The 17,287-nt window shown below is 35.4% G+C and overlaps 1 protein-coding gene, 1 non-coding gene and 1 pseudogene across 3 annotated transcripts in view; 1 reads left to right on the top strand and 2 right to left on the bottom strand.

Moving 5' to 3' along the window:
- Positions 1-17,287, top strand: part of Znf280c (zinc finger protein 280C) — a 54,454-nt gene that overhangs the window by 14,934 nt on the left and 22,233 nt on the right. For both annotated transcript variants that reach the window (XM_070039737.1, XM_070039738.1), the window contains exons 4-9: positions 541-606; positions 706-842; positions 1,598-1,712; positions 9,970-10,143; positions 10,501-10,607; positions 14,233-14,450. In XM_070039737.1, the coding sequence (XP_069895838.1) occupies positions 541-606; positions 706-842; positions 1,598-1,712; positions 9,970-10,143; positions 10,501-10,607; positions 14,233-14,450 (817 nt within the window). The remainder of the gene's footprint in view (positions 1-540; positions 607-705; positions 843-1,597; positions 1,713-9,969; positions 10,144-10,500; positions 10,608-14,232; positions 14,451-17,287) is intronic.
- LOC138840590 (U6atac minor spliceosomal RNA) lies at positions 8,852-8,973 on the bottom strand. Its single transcript, XR_011376150.1, has one exon. It is a non-coding gene; the product is annotated as a U6atac minor spliceosomal RNA (small nuclear RNA).
- LOC138840552 (small nucleolar RNA SNORA70) lies at positions 13,682-13,790 on the bottom strand (annotated as a pseudogene).

The following is a 17,287-nucleotide window of genomic DNA, read 5'->3' on the forward strand; positions in this document are numbered from 1 at the left end:
GCAAGGCAAGCACTCTACCACTGAGCCACATTCACAGCCCTTTTCTTTCTTTTTTTTTTGTGTGCCAATATCAGGCATGGGTGCTGCAGATAATTTTTATAAGTGTGACACTAGAAGTGGGGGGACTATTTGGGAAGAGGAAGAGGACCTGTGGGAGGAGTGATTAGAGAGGGCAATGGGGGTAAATACAATCAAAGTACAGTGTGTATTTGTATGAAAATTTTATGATCATTTTTTTACACTTAGTACCAAAATAAAGACAAATATAGAAAAGAGAATAATGATACTGGATAACCAAGAAATGAATAATTCAATCAGCTTTCCCATAATGAAACCTCTGGGTATTTAAACTTATGAATGTGGCTTGGGGATTTGGGAAGGGCTTAACTTCAAGTCATGACATACTGAGTCTATAAAATCCTGTCACCAATAAAGGCAAGAACTATATTTCTGTTGTCAATTATGTACAGATATATTTTAAAGTTTTTTCTATTAATATGTTTCATTCAAATATGATTTTTAAAATAAATATTGTTACAGCTATTTTGAACAGAGGCAACTCTAGCTCATCTTCAAGAGGAATAAAGAAGGAACAACTTGGAACAGGTATAATATTACTGTACCGTTTTAATTTTAAAGTGAAATATGTTTACATAATCGATTACATGAAAATACATTCAATATATCATGTAATTTTATAAACAGGAATTTCTGATACACTCAAGTCTAAAAATCAACACTATAAAGACCCACCTTCAGATCCAGTGGCTGCTTTACCTAAATTTCATCCTGAATCTAAATCTTCTGAAAGCCCTCATAATGTTCAGAATATATCTAAACCTGTAAGTATTTGTGAAATTACACTGTTAACTCAGGGACACATTGAATATTATAGTTAGAATTGAGAACTGTCATAGTTACGTACTATAATTGCCATCAGAAAATATCATGATCTATTTGTGTGTGTGCATGCGTGTGTGTGTGTGTGTGTGTGTGTGTGTGTGTGTGTGTGTGTGTGTGTGCGCATGCGCGCGCGTGAGCGCCAGTCCTGGGGCTTAAATTCATGGGATTGTCCCTGAGCTTTTTCGATTAAGGCTGGTGCTTTACCACTTGAGCCATGACTATATTTATTGCTTTTTGGGGAGGTGGTTAAATGGAGATTAGCCAGACCAAGATGGCTTCGAATGTAGTCTTCTAATCTCAAACTCCTGAGTAGCTAAAATTACAGGCATGAGCCACTGCACTTGGTTGTCATCATCTTTATGATGACCAGTACCATAATAATTTCTACAGAGCATAATCTAACATGTTAATCAATCAAATAACATGCTTAAATAGGTAGAGTATTCAAAACTGTTTTGATGTGAGTAAAAAAGTAATAATAAGTAATGAATATTACATAATTAAATTTTTTTTGTATTTTAATTAAAATTTGTTATTTAAATAATATATAATTATTGTACATATTTTGGGGAAGCTATGTGCAAACTACATATAATGATTGAATCTATCTTTTGATAGAAGAAGAATCTTTTGACCATGAGTTTAAGCAATAAATAAATACAAAATAAAACTAAAAATAACTAATTTTTTACAGGAACTTTCAAAGAATTCATCACGAGTTGATTCCCATGGTTCTTCAATGTTTCTATTTGACTTGACCAACGATACAATACCACTGTCCCCAGGCATGCCAAAAAAGCTCTTGGAAGGTTTGATGTAGCACTTTTTCACAAAAATTATAAAAATAGACTTGATTAATGGACATATAGAATTGAATTTCTGGTTTAAGCTCTATATCTTCATTTATTTTTCATATATTGTGAGGTAGTACTAATTTCTAAATCCCTTTTGTGAGTGATTTGGTATAAAATCATACTTTGTACAATAATTTTTTCTTTGAGTTTCTAGCATTTTTAAGCTTATTCTCAGAACTACTCACAGGCTAAAAAATATTCTCAGTATACTTTCTGTAAATCAGAAAAGTACCCTGATGCTTTAAATACTTGTAAAAATTATCATTTAGCTGGACACTAGAGGTTCATGTCTGTAATTCTAGCTACTCAGGAGGCTGAGTTCTGAGGGTCATTCAAAGCCATCCTGGGCAGGAAAGTCTGTGACACACTTACCTCCAATTAACTACCCAAAACTGGAAGTAGAGCTTTGGTTCAAAGTGGGAGAGTGCTAGCCTTGAACAAAAAAAGCTCAGGGACAGTGCCCAGGCCATGAGTTCAAGCCCCAGAACAAAAAGTAATTATCAATTACTTAGAGGCTATTTGCATTATGAGATAATGCATGGTTATAGTTGCTTTCTTGAGAAACTGGTGCCTATCTGCTCAAATTAATGACAACTGGAGGCATAGCTCAAGTGGTAGAACATTTGATCCTGAGATCAAACCCCATTATCTAAAAATGCCAAATAAGTGATGTAGATAGGACAAATATGATTATAGAGTGGTACGAAACAGTGATTTCCACATGGTAAATATCCAGTGTGTAATCCATAAATTAAAGGAATAGCAGGTTTTTCCAATTGTAGATTGCAGTTGTGTGCACATTTTTTTACTTTCTTCTATAACAGTAATATTCCAATGAAGGAATTTTATCCACGCGAAAAAATTACCTGTAATGAAAGAAATTCCAGTTTCTATGTTTGATAATTTTATATATTTCATTAGAGGAATACACAAAACATTTCTGATGACATAATTGTTAGCTAAGAAGTATGTAATTTATCTAATAAGAAAACCTATAGTAATATGAGTACCAAAAATATTTTCCCAGCCGAGTGCAGGTGGCTCATGCCTGTAATCCTGGCTACTCAGGAGGCTGATATATGAGGATCACAGTTGAAAGCCAGCTTAGATTCTTATCTCCAGTTAACCACCAGAAAACTGATGTGGCACTGTAGCTCAAGTGGTAAAGCACTACTCTTGAGGCAAAGACCTCAGGGATAGCATCTAAACCCTAAGTTCAAGTCCCATGACTGACAAAAAAATTTTTCCCATTTTGGTACTATTTAGGTTGATACCCAACTATCTAATTAAGAACCAAAGTAAATGAGGAGACAATTAGTTACCTTAATGATTTTACAAAACTCATAGAACTAGTCTGAATTTGTCATGACAATGACGTCTACTTTCTCTTCCTGGAGATGATATACAGAGGAGTTCCTACTTTCTTTTTAATTTTTTGTACTACAGAGAGAGAGAGTTTTTGCCATGAATGGTAAATACTTTTAAAGTTGGCTAGGAAGATCCTGATTTATTTCTCTTTTCTAAAAATTTTTATGGCCTTTATTAAATTACCTAACTCTTTTACATCTCAGTTTTCTTACATTATTAATATAGATACTGTTATTTTTCTCATATAATACATTCATTCTCCAGACATGAAACAAGCCATATGCACTTTGTGGAGGTCCACAGAAGAGACATCACAACTGCATTATAATCTCTAAAGGATTTAACAAGTAATTTTTACAATGATTGTTATGAATAGTATACAGTATGTTTGAAAGTCGGTTCTTTGGAATTGATGTGCGGTTTTAGAACTTTTTCACGAAGTCCAGTTATCAAAAAATGATTTTTTCAAAGATCACTTTCGCTATATCTCATTTATAGACTAAATAACCCTGTTACTCTTGCAGTTGTCCTGAATCATAATTTTTTTTAATTGTGAAAATACCATATAGAGGGATAACAATTACATGGGCAAGATAATGAGTACATTTCTTCTTTTTTTTTACTTTTATTATTTTTATTTTTTATTTTTTATTTTTTTTTATTTTTGGGTCCAGTCATGAGGGCCTGGGCACTGTCCCTCAGCTTTCAGTGGTAGGCTAGCGCTCTACCACTTAAGCCACAGCGCCACTTCCGGCTTTTTTTCTTTTTGCTTATGTGGTGCTAGGGAATTGAACCCAGGGCCTCATGCATGCAAGGCAAGCGCTCTACCACTGAGCTACCTTCCCAGCCCCAATGAGTACATTTCTTATCAAGCATTGTTGCCTCCTCCTTTGTTTCCCTTTCTCATCCCCCCCCCAAAGTTGTAAAGTTTGATTTTCGACATAACGACTTATACATCTCATTGTTGCAATGGGTCCACCTGTATCCCTATTTAAACAATTTGTTTTTTCCCTTCCCCTCCACAAATTATACCAACATCAAATACAGTGAAAGTAGGGGTTATACCGTGGGTGAGGGACATACAAAGCAACAAAGAAATAATCTTATAAATATGTTAGAAACAATTACATGAAAGAAAAAATATTTGAATACTAATGTTGGGGTTTATTTCACCTAACATCAACTTATCTGACCTTTTCTGCTTGTCTTAGACATATACTAGTTATTACAAATAAGAGAAACCATGGGGCCTATGTTTCTTTGGGCCTGGCTTACTTCACTTAATATAATTTTTTCCAAGTCTTTGCATTTCCTAACAAATGGGGCAGTGTCATTCTTTCTGATGGAGGCATAGAATTCCATTGTGTATATATACCACATTTTCTTGATCCATTCATCTGCTGAGGGGCATCTGGGTTGGTTCCATATCTTAGCTATGGTATATATGCTGCAATAAACATAGTTGTGCTGGTAGCTTTAGTATGGTCTTGTTTGTGATCATTTGGGTAAATGCCCAAAAGTGGGATTGTTGGGTCATAGGGGAGCTCTATGTGGAGTCTTTTGAGGAACCTCCATACTGATTTCCAAAGTGGTTGAACAAGTTTATACTCCCACCAACAATGCAGTAAGGTTCCCTTCTGTCCACATCCCCTCCAGTATCTGTTGTTATTAGAGTTCTTGATTATAGCCATTCTAACTGGGGTGAGGTGGTATCTCAGTGTTGTTTTGATTTGCATTTCTTTTATGGCTAGGGAGGTTGAGCATTTCTTCATGTGTCTATTGGCCATCCTTCTTTCTTCTTCAGTGAAGTTTCTCTTTAAGTTTTTAGCCCACTTATTTATTGGACAGTTGTTTCTTTGAGGATTTGTTGTTGGGGGATTTAATTTTTTGAGTTCCAGGTATATTTTAGATATGAGACCCTTGTCCATTGTATGGCTAGTGAAGATCTTCTCCCAGTCCATGGGCTTTCAATTGATCTTGCTAGCTATGTCCTTTGCCATGCAGAAGCTCTGCAATTTCATGCAATCCCATTTGTCCAACCTTTCTTTGATTTGTTGTGTTTCTGAGTCTCTATTAAGAACATTTCGTCCTGTGCCAAGGAGACCTAGGGTTTCTCCTATTCCATCCTGTAATGTTTTCAGAGTGTCTGCTTTGACTCCTAGGTCTTTGATCCATTTGGAGTTGATTCTGGAGCAGGGTGATATATAAGGATCTAGCTTTAGTTTTCTACAAGTGATTAACCAGTTTTGCCAGCACCATTTATTGAAGAGGCTGTCTTTCTTTCATTCTATTTTTTAAGACTTTTTTAATTGCGAAAAAACTGTACAGAAGGGTTACAATTACATGGGCAAGATAATGAGTACATTTCTTATCAAGCATTGTAGCCTCCTCCTTTGTTTCCCCTTCCCATCCCTTCCAAGCCTCCCCACCCCCCCACCAAAGTTGTAAAGTTCGTTTTTGACATGACAACTTTCCATTCTATTTTATTTTTTAGCTCCCTTATCGAAGATTAGATGGCTATAAGTCTGTAGGTTCATTTCTGGGTTTTCAATTCTATTCTATTAGTCCTGAGGTCCCTTCTTGTGCCAGTATGAAGCTGTTTTGATTACTATGGCTTTGTAGTAGAGTTTTAAATTTGGTATTGATACTCCTCCAGCACTGTTCTTTCTGTTAAGGATCACTTTTGCTATTCGGGGTCTTTTATTGTTCCATATGAATTTTTGGATTGCCTCTTCTATTTCCTTGAAGAATGAGGTTGGAATATTGATAGGTATTGCATTGAATTTGTAGATAGCCTTGGGAAGTATTGCCATTTTCATGATGTTGATCCTTCCAATCCGGGAGCATGGGAGGTTTTGCCATGTTAAGTTCTGTTTTGATTTCCTTTTTCAGGGTTTTAAAGTTTTCATCATAGAGGTCCTTCACTTCTTTGGTTAATTTCTAGGGTTTTTTTTTTTTGTGTGTGGGGCTGTTACGAATGGAGTTCCTTTCCTGATTCCAGCACGCTTTTCTCATTGTTGGAATACAGAAGAGCCATTGATTTTTGAGGGTTACTTTTATACCTTGCTAATTTGCCAAAGTTTTGAATCAGCTTGAGTAATTTGGGAGTGGAGTCCATGGGATTTTTTAAATACAAGATTATGTCATCTGCAAAGAGGGAGTGTTTTACTTCATCTTTCCCTATTTGGATCCCTTTTATGTTTGCATCTTGTCTTATTGCAGTAGCTAGGCATTCTAATACTAGATTGAAGAGAAGTGGAGAGAGTGGACATCCTTGACTTGTTCCTGAGTTAAGAGGAAATGGCTTTAGTTTTTCATCATTAAGTATAATGCTGGCTGTAGGTTTGTCATATACAGCCTTTATTGTATTGAGGAATGTTTCCTGGATTCCTAATTTTTCCAGAACCTTCATCATAAAGGGGTGTTGGATCTTGTCAAATGCTTTTCTTCATTTATTGAGATAACCATGTGGTTCTTATCCTTGCTCTTGTTGATGTGATGTTTTATATTAATTGATTTGTGTATATTGAACCAGCTTTGCATCCCTGAAATAAATCCTGTTTGATCGTGGTTTATGATTTTTTGGATAAATTGTTGAAGTCGATTGGCTAAAATTTTGTTGAGAAGTTTTGCAACAATGTTCATCAAAGAAATGGGTCTATAGTTCTCTTTCTTTGATGAGTCCCTGCCTTGTTTTGGGATGAGGGTTACGATGGCTTCATAGAATGAGTTCGGTAGTGAACTTTCTCTTTCAATTTCATTGAAGAGTTGGAGAAGTATTGGTGTGAGCTCTGCTTTGAAGGCCTTGTAGAAATCTGCTGTAAAACCATCTGGTCCTGGGCTTTTCTTAGATGGGAGGTCTCTTATTGCTGTTTCTATTTCAATGCTTGATATGGGCCTGTTAAGATGGTTTAAGTCCATGAGATTTAGTTTCAGCATGTCGATATTTGCTAGGAGAAGGTCCTTTTCTGCCAAATTCTCAAACTTATTAGCATAACGGTTTGAGAAGTATTCCCTTATAGTGTTCTGAATCTTGGTTGTTTCTGAGGTGATGTTTCCATTCTCATCTCTGAGTTTATTTATTTGGGTGTGTTCTCTTCTTTTTCTGATAAGATTTGCTAAGGGTCTGTCAATTTTGCTGATTTTTTCGAAGAACCAACTCTTTATTTTGTTGATTCTTTCTATGTTTTTTTTTGGGGGGGTTCTAATTCATTTAATTCTGATTTAATTTTAACTATTTCTTTTCGTCTAGTGGATTGGGGTTTATCTTGCTGTTCTTTTTCAAGGAGGCTCAGATGTCTTATTAAATTGTTGGTTTCAGATCTCTCCAATTTATTGATGTAGGAACTCAGAGCTATAAACTTACCTCTGAGTACTGACTGCCTTTGCTGTGTCCCAGAGGAGCTGGTAATTTCTGTGTTCATTTTTGTTGAATATCATGAACATTTGAATTTCCTTCCTAATCTCTTCCATGACCCACTGGTGATTCAACAGTGTGTTACAGGACTTTTACAGCCTTCATGTGTTACAGGACTTTCTTTGGTGGTTTTTGGTGTTGAATTCTGATTTTATTCCCTTGTGGTCTGAGAGGATGCAAAGTATAACTTCAATGTTTCTGAATTTGGACAAGTTTGCTTTGTGACTAAAATGTGATTTTTTTGGAAAATGTTCCATGTGCTGCTGAGAAAAACCTGTATTCTGATGCTGCTGGGTGAAATATTCGGTAGATATCTGTTAAATATAGTTGATCTATGCAGTTGTTTAGATATGCAATTTCTCTGTTGAGTTTTTGCCGAGTTGATCTATCTAGTGGGGATAGTGGTGTGTTAAAGTCCACAACAATTAATGTCTTTGTACCTATGTGAGATTTGAGGGAAAATAGTGTTTCTTGGATAAATTTGGGTGCTCCGTTGTTTGGCAAATAGAGATTTAGAATTGTAATATCCTCCTGAAGGAGAGATCCCTTAATTAGTATGTAGGGACCGTCTTTATCTCGTCTCACTAATTTTAATTTGAAGTCTATTTTATCTGATATAGGATTGCTACTCCTGCTCTCTGTTTATGGATTCCATGAATGCCTCTATTGATCTTTGTCTATTCCCATCCCCCTCTCACCATTCCTGTATTACTCTTTGATTAGCTTCCTCACGTTCATGCAATTCCTGTAGTTCTGTTTGACTGTTCTCAGCCTGCTCATGCTATTCCTGACTTTCTCTTTGTCTGTTCTCAGTCTGCTCATGCAATTCCTTTATTTCTCTTTGAGTGTTCTCAACCTGGTCAGCAATTCCCGTATCAATCTTTGAGTAGCTTCCTCATGCTCATGAGATTCCTGTATTGGTCTTTGGTTTGCCTCCGCTCCCCCTATCACGCTCACACTGAGTCCTTTGCAGTTTTTCAATCTTTTCATTCACCATGTTTACCAGTAGTGTTTGTAGAGCTTTTTGGAAGTCTCCTCTGGATTATTCATTATCTGTTCTGTCACCTGATTATCATGAGTGGGAGTTGAGATACCTGGACTTGGCATTTTTCTTGTGTTTTTCCTGCTTGTTCTGCCCATTTGGTATGAAAGTAATACCAATTTTGTGCTAGAACACTATTTTAAGGCAAGCATCAACCAAAGTCCTGTAGTTGCACAGTCAAAAGGCTGCAGATACAATCTAGTTCAACAGATACAATCTCTTCAACATCAAACAACTATGTATTAATGGGCTAAGAACAGCAAAGAAAAAAATCGATGGTTAGATGCCACAAAATAGGTGGTAATGCCTTAACCATGTGTTGTCAGGCCCAAGGGCCTCTTCCATCCTTGTCAAGGGGAGTGCTAACCTTCTCTCCTTTCATACAACACTGAATCATATAATTTATTGCCCGTTAATGTGATGGCTTTCACCCTCATAACTTTTTAGCAAGGAAATCTCTATTCAGACAAAATTTTATAGAGAAATGTAATTAACCAAACATAAAAGAAGAGATTCTGTGTCTGACATGCCCATTACATTCCATCCCACTGAAAGGAACATAGTTTGAAAGGCATTAAAGTAATTCCATCCAAACTTTTCCATAAAGACAGGGTAAGGTATTTATGATCTTTCAAATTTTAGTTATTTCCTCTTTACACATAGAATCAGATAATATAAACCAGCTGTTAGGTTGTTATTTGGAAGATGAACCAACAAATTTTCTATTATACATCTTAATTTTAAAGTATCTCATAGAATTTCTGTTTTTTTTTAGAATAAATACTTCTGTACAAGCTTTAAATGTACTTAAATACCAAAATATAAATTTCTAGTTTACCTTGAGTATTCTTTGTGCCTTAATTTCATTTTCCCTTTTTTATTTTTATGTCTATGTTTTTCATAGCTCTTTGTTTTTCTTTGGACAAGTAGTAAAATAACTTGCTAATAATTAACTCTGTAGATCCCAAGTTCAAACTCTAGAATGCCAAAAAAGTGAAACTATCTTTAATATTTTCTTATATAATATTTACTTTAAGAATTTTTCAAAAACAAAGGAGGAGGCTACAATGCTTGATAAGAAATGTCATTACCTTGCCCATGTAATTGTAACCCCTCTATACAGTATTTTCACAATAAAAAAGGAATTTGTCAAATAAATATAGTACATAGAAGCTATGTGTATAGATTTTAACTCTTGGTTATATAAATTTTCATCTTTTTTGTTGTTTGTGTTATAAGATAATGCAATCATTTTATACTTAATTTAGCTCCAAAATATTTTAGTTAATTTTAAATACAATACTAGTTTAATAGTAGTTTAAAGTAAGCAATATTCTACTCCAAAACATTTATAAGTGTATCTTCCACTATTTAAATCTTTGTAGAGATGGATCAAACTTCATTTGGAGTAACACATCTCCCTGCTTCTAAAGTAAACAGTATTAATCCACCACAGCCAAAGACCAGTCAAGGTGTGTCTGAAACAAATATTTCCTTGGCATTGTCTTCAAAGAAGTTTAATTCTGAAGCATCATCTTCCCAGATTGTGGTAACAACAGGTAAATATGAAATGTAACAGAAAAAAATATATTCAGCTGGGAAGGTGACTCAGTGGTAGAGTGCTTGCCTAGCATACATGAAGCCCTGGGTTCGATTCCTCGGTACCACATAAACAGAAAAGGCCAGAAGTGGCACTGTGGCTCAACGAATTAAGTGCTAGCCTTGAGAAAAAGCAGCTCAGGGACAGTGCCCAGGTCCTGTGTTCAAGCCCCAGGACTGGCAAAATAAAAAAGAAGAAAAAATGTATTATTTTGTATAAATTTTAGAAATTGTGATAGATTGAAAAACTATTATTAGTGGTTGCTTAAGGTTTAAAACAGGGAATTTTACTCATGAAAGTATTTAATTCATTTTAGGTTCAAATACCTCATCTAACTCTAAAAATGGAGCTCCTTTCCGAAAATCTTGTCCAAAATGCAACATTCAGTTCAGACATTTGACTGCTTTGAGATCCCACATGAAGGTAAAACTTTTTTTCTTTCCTTTTTTTTCAGTCGTGAGGTTTGAACTCAGCCTGCGCACTGTCTCTGAGCTATTCTTGCTCAAGGCTAGCATTCTACCACTTTGAGCCATAGCACCACTTCTGGTTTTCTGGTGGTTAATTGGAGATAAGAGTCTCATGAACTTTCCTGTTCAGGCTGGTTTCAAACTGTGATCCTCAGATCTCAGCCTCCTGAGTAGCTAGGGTTAGATATGAGCTATCAGCACCTTGCTAAAACTTTTTTCCCCCAAAATTTAATATTTGAGGATAAAGAGAGAGTGACTGCCCTGCCAATCAGGCAGATACTTAATGGAAATAGCAAGATTATATCATGGGCTGTTAGGAAATTTTGCCTTATAAATATGGTACCAAATTTTGCTACACAGAAAGCTTCGAGCAGATTTTTGCTTTTATTCTAATAAGGAACATCCCTGGATAAGCCTATTCAATTTTTGCTTGGTTTGGAAAAATTTCATTAGAGCTGTTTATTTGCCAATACCACATATGGCTGACAGCGGACTCCAGGGGTATTTTGGTACTCATTCCTGGAAACCCTGTGCCCAACATCATTGTCAGCACATTCATCTTTGTTTGTGTAGCACATGAAATTTCTCAGATCACTAATGATCTTGCACATATTTTTATTCCTGAAGATAACTCATCTCTCTTGAAAAGGTTGGCATGCTGCATAGCTGTTTTTTTTTGTGTGTGGACTACTCTTCTTAGCATCCCTTCAAGAAGCAAGACATTAGGTTCCTCATATCATTAAAACAAAAAAACAAAACAAATGTTTCAGGCTTATTTTGTTACTTTATATATGCCTAGAGAAGAAGACCATCTATGTACAGATCAGTCTGGGTCAATATAAACATATGTGGGAAGAAGGTATCATGTCTGTTGAACATGTGTGGTTGTATATACAGGCAATGTCCATATCCAACACAAAATACTAAGAATGCACCATATAGGATTTCATGTAAAGCTTTTTTCTACTAGTTCTCTATTTCTATTTTTAACTGATTTTAAGTTAACCTATGAAGGCAAGGAAATGATTACCTTTCCAGTACACCATATGGATAATTTTATTAGCTTTGTGACACCACTGAGTGTTTGTGGTAAATTTGTGGTAAAAGACTGTACCTAAACTCATTGTGGAATGACTTACAGTATTGTTTTCTTACCATGTGTGAAATAATGTGGAATGATAAACAGTATGCCTTTAATTTTTATGTATTCATGTTCTGATGCTCTGTGTTTTCTGATGTGATTTTTCTCTTAACTGTAGTTTTCAGGTACATAAAAGCCTAAATTTTTGTACACTTAGTCTCTCACAGAGTTGTTCTGAGGCTCCACAGCAGGGTTTTATCAGTTGGTTATGGTCATGTTTCTTTTTATAAAAAGGCCAAACATTCAACTCTTTGTTTTCCTTAATCTGTACCAGTGTAATGTCAGTTACTCTTTGGACTCATTTGATGTTTTCTTCCCACTAATTAATTTTTGTATGTTATTTCCAATGTTTGGAAAGTTCTTTTTAGCCATTTTGGTATTTCCTATGATCCTCTCCTTTGTTGGGGGGGGGGGGTCGGTCATCGGCTTGAACTCTGGGCCTGGGTGCTGTTCCTCAGCTCTTTGGCTCAAGGCTAGCACTCTACCACTTGAGCCACAATGCCACTTTTGGTTTTCTGGTGGTTTACTGGAGTTAAGAGTCTCATATCCTTTTCTGCCCAGGCTGGCTTTAAACCATGATCCTCAGATCTCAGCCTTCTGAGTAGCTAGGATTACAGGCATGAGCCACTGGCACCCGTTTGTTTGTTTGTTTTGTCATTTGTGGGGCCTGAACTCTGGGCCTGGGCACTGTCCCTCAGCTCTTCACCTCAAGGCTAGTGCTCTACCACTTGAGCCACAGCGCCTCTTCCGGCTTTTTCTGTTTATGTGATGCTGAGGAATCAAACCCAGGGGCTCATGCTTACAAGGCAAGCACTCTACCACTGAGCCACCTTCCCAGCCCTCTCCTATTTTTAAACAATATCTATCCATCTAAGCATGTACAGTGTAATGAAGAGTCAAGATGTCTGAGATGGATGGCCATAGTAGAATTGGTGAATTTGGGCAATAAATGCATGGCTCTTTGTTCTTGTTTTTTCATAAGCTAACTGTTAGAGGTATACATTTATTTATCTGTTTTACCGATTTGATTATGATTTTTAATGTTTGAAAGATTGTACTTTTTGCTTTTTTTTACTATGTGTGAGTTGAAATTATTTTTGTTCACAATATGTGAAAGTATGGAATATTTTAAATAGCAAATAAATATTCTGTGGATGCTTAAAACCTTAATATTTGAACCAGGTGCTGGTGGCTCACACCTATAACCCTAGCTACTCAGGCGATCTGAGGATCACAGTTTGAAACCAGCCTGGGCAGGAAAGTCCATGAGACTCTTATCTCCAATAAATTACCAAAACAGCCATAAGTGGAGCTGGGGCTCAAGTGGTAGAGTGGTAGAGCACAAGTCTTGAGCAAAAGAAGCTCAGGGACAGCGCCCAGGCCTTGAGTTCAGGCCCCAGGACTAGCATAATAATGTTTTTTGATATTTGAAAATGTTTTACAAAACCCTAAAACTATTAAGTATTAATTGAATGAATTTATTGGTGTGTCTAGATATTTAGATAATAAATCTTATCAAATTGGTGTTTTCATGTAAGGAATTTTATAAATTTTTATCTGTAATATTATCTTTATATAAGATTTTAAAATTCTTTCCAGTCATGAAATTTTAAAAATTAACTTAGTATACTTATTTTGGTATACATTTCAACTGCAAATGAAAGTAATATATTAATCAGAATGTTATTGACTAAGTAATGCTATTCTTCAAACTTCTAAAGTAGCCATTTTTCATTTTTTAAATTTAGTAATAATGGGCATAGTTACTTAGCCATTGTAATGCACATTGGCCACTGTGTCCTAGGACATCGCAAAGGCATCCACCACATACCTATCTGGATCCTAGATTGCAGACGGCATTAGCTCAGAGACATGACCATCCACTAAAAAACTGTCTCCAAAGTCCCTTAAAGCAATCCATACAAGCAATAGGCTGTGTACATTACTTAGGAGGCTTCTTCATGCAGTCAAAGCACACCCTCAATTTATTTTTTATTATTATTGTAAAGGTGATGTACAAAGGGGTTACAGTTACATAAGCAAGTAATGGGTACATTTCTTTTTGATCAGTATCACCTCTTCCCTCATTTTCTCCCAGTTTTTCCCTTTAAACTCCCTCCCAGTTTATTTTTGAAGTTATTCTTTAAGATAATGCATACTGGACTGGAGGTACGGCTCAGATGGTAGAGTACTTGCCTAACAAGCACAAAGTCCTGAGTTCAAACCCTAGTCCTGCCTACAGAAAAGATAAGTGCTTATTGCTGGAATTTTTTGGAATACATAGGGAAAGAAGCTAATGTTTGGTGAATATCTTTCCAGATATACTTCTAAGCACAGTTTTATATAATCTGGCCCTAATTGTAAACATGGGATTCATTTTTGTTTACTGATCTTTTTAAGAGATATAAGAAAGGTTTATTATTTTTTCTTTTTTTTTCAGCATTGTTGCCCAGATATGGTAAATAACTCCCTGGGAACTTTCAATATAGAAATTTCAAGTGCTGACAAAGATGATGCTGGTTCTGAGAAAGGAAAATTGATCATGGTAGTTAATGATTTTTATTATGGGAGACATGAAGGAACCATTGAGGAAGAACTGAAGACTTACACAAACTTTAAATGTTTCAGTTGTTTGAAAGTTCTTAAAAATAATATTAGGTATGTAAATATGTATTTGAAAATTCTTATATTACAAATTGCATATTGTGTTTTAATATGGATATTGTATCTAGTTTTCTTCTCCAACCTAGGTTAGCGATTTTACGCTTTCTACTTTGAAGGGATTGGTGCCTGTGGTTCACACCTGCAAACCCTAGCTATTTAGGAGGTTGAGATCTGAGGACTGCAATTTGAAGACAGCCCAAGAGGAAAAGTTCATGAGACTCCAAATTAACTATGAAAAAAGCCAAAAGTTGTGCTGTGGTTCAAGTGGTAGAGCTCTAGCCTTGAGCAACAAGCTCAGCGCAGTGTCCAGGCCCTAATTTCAAGCCCCAGGACCAGCACACATGCTAACTCACAAAAGGAAAATAGGTCATCATGCTTAACATATTTTTATACTTTGACATCTTGATGTACTTACTTGTATTTTTTCAGATACCTTTTTAAAAATATTTTTATTATCTTTAAGTAGCTGTACAAAGGAGTTGCCATCCCACATAGTATTTAAGGACAAAATGTATTCTAATAGAAAATTATTTTTTTCCTATATTTATCATTGAACTAACAGTTTTGGGGAGATGTATTTTCTAGTTGTTCTTTAATCTTACACTAATTAATATTATAAGAAATATAGTCTAGTATATATAATACTCTCTAGTTTGACCTCTCCTATACTACGTCTTACGTAGTGCTCAGGTTTCAGTTCATGTTTATAATTTTTAAGCATATTAACTTGCAGAGAAAGGGGTTTTGTTTTGTGCTCTTCTTTGGAAAACTTCAACTTCTATGTATTGTCTTACTTGATTTCATAATTTTATACATTTTAAAACTCAAATATAAGCCTGTAACCCTGGCTACTAAGGAGGCTGAGATCTAAGGATAATGGTGCCAAACAAGCTTGGTCAGGAAAATCAGTGAGTTTCTTCTATTTAGTTAACCACCAAGAAAAGGCCACTGTGGCTCAAACAGTATAGTGCTAGCCTTGAGGGGAATAAAAGCTCAGTGACAGTGCCCTGGTCCTCAGTTCAAGCCCCGAGGACCCTCTTCCCATAAAAAAAAGATTTAACTCCCAAATGAAATTTAAAATTATTATACATGTATATTTTTAAGTTTTACGAACTTGTCCTTTACAGTCTTGAGTTTTATGGCATTTTACGTATCTATTGTCATAAGATAGTAACAAAACAAATAATATGACATATTGATTGACATTTTTCATTTATTTTACAGCCTGACATTTATATTTATTAAGCAACACTCTTTTCCAATACCTTATAAGATTTTTAAGCATTCTACAAATTTGAAAAAAATTTTATAGTGAACTTTATATCTATTTACCATCTCAATTCTACTATTATATTTCACTATACAAGTTGTTATCCATTATCCAAAATCCTTGAGAAAAATGCTTCCGATTTCAGATTTTTTTTTTCAAATCTTGGAATGTTCACACATATATAAAGAGCTATTTTGTTGGGACCCAAGTCTAAACGCAAAATATATTTCCCACATACTTTATACATAGAGTATAAAGGTAAATATTATACAATATTACTAGTGCATTTGCGTTTTGACTTGAATGCATTGCATGTGGTTAGGTGTTGAATTTTCTACCTGACACATCAAGTGGTGCAAAAAATGTTTTAGATTTGGAGCATTATTTCAGATTTTTAGATTAGAAGTGTTCAACCTGTACTTGCTTTACCATGTAGTGTTGGATACTTTTCAAAGTAAATTCCAATCATTTACCAAAATTGAAGAGATGTATTTTGGAGGTATAAAAAAAGAGATAAATGTTAAAAGCCTATATAATTATTACTTATCTAGGTTGATGGTATTATCATTCCATTTCAGTATTGTTTTCTTTAGATTTTCATAGTGAATTACTTTTAAGTTGTTGATCTAATCTTAAAATTATTGTGTTGAAGCTGGAGCTCATGACTCCCATCTAGCTGCTTATGTGGCTGAGGTCTGAGGACTACGGTTTGAAGCCAAACCTGGTCTGGAAAGTCTGTGAGTCTCTTATCTCCAATAAACTCAAGAAAAAGTCAGAAGTAGAGCTGTGGCTCAAGTGGTGGCACACTAGCGTGGGGCAAAAAAAAAATCAGGAAACAGAGATCAGGAATAGGACAAAAATTTGTTGTTAGTTGAATAACTTTTCTTTGAAATTTAGCCACAAGTAAACTCTTCAGACTAGGCATGCTCATTTATATGTACTCTGTTGAAGGTCTTAGTCTCTTCTCTTAAGAAGCCTTTTAGTAGCTCTGAGATAGACAGTACTACAAAAGGGAGAGTCTGCAAAAAATTTAAAGAAATACTTTCTGTATTAGTCAGACTTTCTATTGCTGTGACAAATACCTGAGAGAAACAATTTAAAAGTAGGAAAGACTTTTTTTAAAGCTTTTTTTTTTTTGTCTCATTATTTCTGAGGTTTCTGTCTAGGGTCAGCTGGCTCCATTGATTTTTATATAAAGGCAAAAACATCATAGAAGGGGATGATAAAGGAAACCTGTTCATCTCATGGCAGCCAGGAAGCAGTGAGCAAGACAGGAAGGAACTGGGGACAAAATATATTTTTTCAGGGTTCATCCCAGAACCCACTTCCCCAAAGTAGGTCCTACCTCCCAATAATGATGTCATTATGAATTCATCAAGGGATTAATCCATTGATTAGGTCAGAATCCTCAATCTATCAGCTGGCATATAAGCCTCCAACATTTGAGCCTTTAGGAGACATCTCAGATTCAAATCGTAACAGTTTATAAAAACAGAAAGCAAGGATCATTAAAGACAATGAAAAATGTATGTAAGTATAGGCACTTACATTGTTATTACAT

Source organism: Dipodomys merriami, unplaced genomic scaffold (genome assembly GCF_024711535.1).
Source record: "Dipodomys merriami isolate MVZ:Mamm:240054 unplaced genomic scaffold, mDipMer1.0.p SCAF_3, whole genome shotgun sequence".
Classification (NCBI taxonomy): Eukaryota; Metazoa; Chordata; class Mammalia; order Rodentia; family Heteromyidae; genus Dipodomys; species Dipodomys merriami.